General features: G+C 48.1%; 1 protein-coding gene across 1 annotated transcript; it reads right to left on the bottom strand.

Annotated features, from left to right (window-relative positions):
- Positions 1-1,450: 1,450 nt before the first annotated feature.
- On the bottom strand, positions 1,451-2,682 carry LOC108548406 (longitudinals lacking protein, isoforms N/O/W/X/Y-like). Its single transcript, XM_017901321.1, has 2 exons — positions 2,556-2,682; positions 1,451-1,689 (listed from the first exon to the last, which is right to left on the bottom strand). The coding sequence occupies exons 1-2, from the start codon at positions 2,680-2,682 to the stop codon at positions 1,451-1,453; spliced, it is 366 nt and encodes a 121-aa protein (XP_017756810.1).
- Between the last annotated feature and the right edge of the window lie 2,250 nt (positions 2,683-4,932).

The following is a 4,932-nucleotide window of genomic DNA, read 5'->3' as shown; positions in this document are numbered from 1 at the left end:
TTTTTTTTTTTTTTTTTTTTTACGTTTTCAACGATACCGTCGAGCTTCCAAAACGAACGCTCGCGACTCGACGATCGAGAGATTGACCAGAGAGAGAACGACATGGACGATTTTAGGAAAAACCTCGTGTTACGCGATTCGTCGCGTTACTTGTCCTATCCTCGAGGAAAGGGCCAAAGAATTTTCGTTGAAAGAAAAGTCGGGAAACGACGACGACGACGCGAGAACGCGACGCGATCAACGAAATCGGGTAGAAATTCGCGTGGCGATGGTGATTGGATGACGAGCAAGATGGGAAAAAATGTCTACCGATCAAGAAACGGGATGCACGGTGGCAACGAATCGCTTAATAGAGTTTATTGTAATAAACTTCTTTCCCCTTGTGATAACGAGTTATGTGATATTTGACGTTAGACGTGTACGTGTAACACTTGTTGCAATAAGGGCACTGTATCCCTCGTATTCCGCACAAGTGACGAACATGGTAATTCAGATCTTTCCGCCTTTTAAACGTCTTGCCGCATCGATTGCAGTCCAAATCGTGGTCGTAGAGAAAAGCTCCGACGCTTTTCGCGCTACGAATCTTGCGCTTCCGATCACACGCGTGCTTCGCGTGGAAGATCATGTCCCATTTAGCGGGGAACGTCTTGCCGCACTGCGAACACATTGTCGCGTTCGTCTTCGAGTCGTTCCACTCTGAAAATTAAAACACAAACACGATATGTAGCGAAGCTCGAGCTTTCGTGTCATCTGCACGTTCGGAGATCCTCGATCTCCACGTCGATATACCTAATACGTACACGCGTACGCGTATACGCGCGAAACTAGAAAAACGGTGAAAAAATGGAAATGCGTCGAAATCTGAAAACGAAGACGCGACGTCAAGCGAAACGTCGTAGATTCGCCATTCGAACCTCTATAATAATCGTTCGATACTTCTCCATTTCGTTCTTCCTACAACAACGCTTGTCGTCGCTAAAGCGCAGAGACATACATCGACGCTTGCACACGCGCGCATAATCGTTCGATACTTCTCCATTTCGTTCTTCCTACAACAACGCTTGTCGTCGCTAAAGCGCAGAACATACATCGACGCTTGCACACGCGCGCACGCACGCACGCACGCACGCACGCGCGCGCGCACGCATGCATTCGCGTAATAAAGAGAGGACCAACGAAATCCATAACTTTCCTTTCCTTTTCCTTTTTCGTACATAAGAGGCCGTAAAAGCCGTTCGTTGGCGCACGACTCGGCATACGCGTATCGCCGGTCTAGAGTAAAGGGCGAATATAGCGATAATCGGGAAAAATTGGGAGATTTCGATGACGGGGGGGGGCAGAGAGGTTGGGGTGTTGAGGGACTAGTAACGGTCCGTCGAGTTCGTTTCGCGATCGAGTTTCGAATACTGTTTAAACTACGATACTTCACCCGGGCAGATCTCGACACCGTTCAAAACATTTTGTTCACACCGACTGGCAATTTAGGATGCCATCGTCTGATGTGCCTGTAAACGTTCGAGGATGAGTTGTCCTTCTTATGGCAATAAGGACACGCGTATCTAGGTATCTGGCCACACTTGTGTCTAATCAGGTCCCACATCCTTCGGAATCCTGCGTTGCACTTTGAACAGATGTAACTCGAGACAGCGGCCTGCGTCCTCACGTTTGGCCACTCCAATATCCGTATATCTGAAAAGAATCAGGACAATTAGTCCTGCGCCGATCGACTCGCTACCGTATACCGAAACTATACGCAATGTCGTCTCGGCGACAGGTCCTCTGCGAACAGATCTAGACGCGTGTATTTCAGACAAGCGCGACTAATCGCTACCACGATTAGAAGAAAGACAGTAAGGGATGGTTCAAACGAACAGAAAAAGGAAAGATCGATCGGTTGCGAACAAAATCGAATTCCTTTCTCCCTGCTTTGTCTCTATCGTCGCTGTCGGGGCGCGCGCGTGCGCGCGTTTTGCTCTATGTACCTCGTGCATGGACGGCTTTGCCTCGTGCTCCGTCTCTCTCGTCTCGTACGCGCACGCGAGCTTCTCCAACCCGCGATCCAACCCGCTATCGATTACGCGAGAAATGGGAAAAGGGACAACGATCGGAACACGAACGACGCTATCGCAGATGCGTACACGTGCCCCGATATCCCGGATTAAACCGTCCGGCGACTTTATTGAGGTAAACGATACATCGTATACCAATCTATACATCCTACGTAATTCCCTCTCCCCCTCTCTCTCTCTCTCTCTCTCTCCCACCCCACGCACACACTCTCCCTTTCTCTCTCTCTCTCTCTCTCTTCTTCTCCTTCCTCTTGCTCTTCCGCTTTCTCTTCCGCAAATCTTCGCACCGCAACCGTGGCAGGAATTTACGATTCGCGGAATTAACGGAATAGCTAGATCGCGACTTTTGCAAGGTTCCGCGAAAAGGTTACACGCGTTTTCGAACGAGGCGAAAATTCCGACGAAATCGTCCACTTTAATTGCGATGCACCATCACTGGCATTCCGTTGTGTCGCATCCTGATGTGCTTGTAAATGTTCGACGAACACTTGTCTCTCTTATTGCAATAAGGACACTTGAACCTTGGCTCCTTTCCGCAGTCGTACTTCATGTGAGTCTTCAAGGTTTTCTTGTACGTGTAGCCCGCGTTACATATAGGACAATGATAGGACATCTTGCCGGCGTGATAGAACGGGCCGTCTTCGTGCTTGATCGCGGTATTCCCTCTCTCTCTGTATTCCGCGTTCGCCCTGGAAGTGGCCAGAACGGTGGCATCGTAAGATAGCAGGAGCCGTCCTACGAACAAGAAAACAGAGCAAACGATTAGCAAACAGCCGGAGGAAAAATCGCCAAGCTGGTACCGAACGAAAGGGGTCGAGAGGAAAGAGGTGCAACAGAGAAACGAACAATCGATAGGAAAAGTCGAGAGAAACGAACCTAAGGATATCGTAACCCCTGCTTTTTATTCGACGCTGTTAGATCTCGAAAGCTGCGTGTATATGGCCGTTGAAACGGGTCGTAGCAGCAGCGGCATCATCATCATCACCATCGTCGTCATCGTTATCGTCGTCGTCATCGTCGTCGTTGTCGTCGTCGTCGTCATTGTCATCGAACAAAAGGAGAGATAAGCGAAAGACGGATGGGATAGAACGAGAGAACAGTGATCCTCACGGGACAAGGAAGACATCTATTTCGTAATCTCGTACACGCAACTGCTAGCGTTATTTTTTTTTTCTCCTTTCTCTTTTCTCTTTTTTCTTTTCGCTTCGAATAAGCGACAGTATCGAAGCATTCGCGTACAAAGACACCCGTTATATACCGAACCTCGTCGACTTCCTTCCTTTCTTCCTTCCTTCCTTCCTTCCTTCCTTAATTCCTTCCTTCCTTCCTTCCTCCCTTCCTTCCTTCCTTCTTTCCTTTGTTCCTTCCTGCCTTCCGTTCGTCCTGGAATCATCCTCGATTCAATAGAGCTTGTACGCTTGAATCCTGTTACCCTTGTGATACGTCCTGATATGCCTGTAGGTATTCGAAGATTTTCTATCCCTTTTACCGCAGTAAGGACACTGAAACCGCGGTTCCTTGCCACACTCGTATCTAAAATGCGTCAGCATGTTCGCCTTCTTACTGAACGAACTGCAGCACCGCGGACAAAAGTATCTCTGAACTTGCTCCTTCTGTTCGAACCACGATGTATCCCTTACGTACCCTGCAAAAGACAAGCAAATCACAGACCGAGTCAGTATGCTTGTCTACGATTCGATGGACGAGTTTCGGAGAACACGATCTCGACACCTTAGATGCCGTATAATACTCTCTTTTTCTCTCTCACTCTCACTTTCTCTCTCTCTCTCTCTCTCTCTCTCTCTCTCTCTCTCTCTATCTCTCTCTCTCCCCGTCGTTTTTCTCGATGTTTCTTCGTTTGTCGAGGAATACACGCACCTCGCGGGGTACATGTCGAACCCCACCCCCCGCCCCCATATGGACGCTATTGTCAAATTGCGACAAATAATCAACACACGGTTCCGATGATCGAACGGAATAAACGAGTTTTATTGGATGACGATGAAAAAGAGAAAAAGAAAATGAAAAGAAAAAAAGAAAAAAAAAGAAAAAAGAAAGAAAGAGAAAGAGCGTGGTTCGATTACAAAGTTTGTCGCGACGAAGAAGGATAGAATTCCTCGGTGAAAAGTCGCGTCGTTGTCCATCGTTCCGTTTCCTCCGACTCTCGCTTCCCTTGCTTTCCATTCGCGTCCTTGTTTCCAGAATAGGCCCAGAGGAACCTCTTCTCATCGTTGGTTAACGCAAAAGCAGCCGATGCGGCTTAAACAGAGGCAACTGTTTGTGGACCCTTCGCACGTGCTTGTAGACGTTCGAACTATACTTTGACCCGTAATCGCAGTACGTGCAACGAAAACGGGTCTCGTGGAGGTTGCAATGAGACCGGTAGTGACGCATCATACAGTCTTTCGACAGGAAACTGTGCGTGCAACGAGGACAGTGGAACCAACCGTGATGATTTGCCGGCTGCCTACCTGCAAGCACGGATTTCATATCAACCTACGCGTATGTCTCGCCACGCGTCAATGATTCTCTCCCGCTTTCTCTCATTCTCTCTCTCTCTCTCTCTCTCTTCTTCCACGCTTACCCCGTATTCCGTTGCGACGTGCAAAGGTACCCAAACGAAGGGAGACGTCGGAACGAAATCGCGTAATATTTGCTCGCTCTCCTGTTTCCGTTGTGTATTAGGGCAAGGACAATGAAAATAGCGAAAACGTAAACGGGACGAGTGATCGAGAAATTTGTTTGAAAATAGAGACGGTAATAAATATACTCGAGAAAACGACGTACATCGAACGTATCTTCTTTTCACCTCTTTTCTTCATTCCCTTTTTTTTTCTTCTTCTTTTTCGTTTTGGTCGTACCG

This window comes from Eufriesea mexicana, unplaced genomic scaffold (assembly GCF_001483705.2).
Source record: "Eufriesea mexicana isolate 0111107269 unplaced genomic scaffold, ASM148370v2 scaffold1523, whole genome shotgun sequence".
Lineage (NCBI taxonomy): Eukaryota > Metazoa > Arthropoda > Insecta > Hymenoptera > Apidae > Eufriesea > Eufriesea mexicana.
This window is presented reverse-complemented; position numbering and strand designations above follow the sequence as displayed.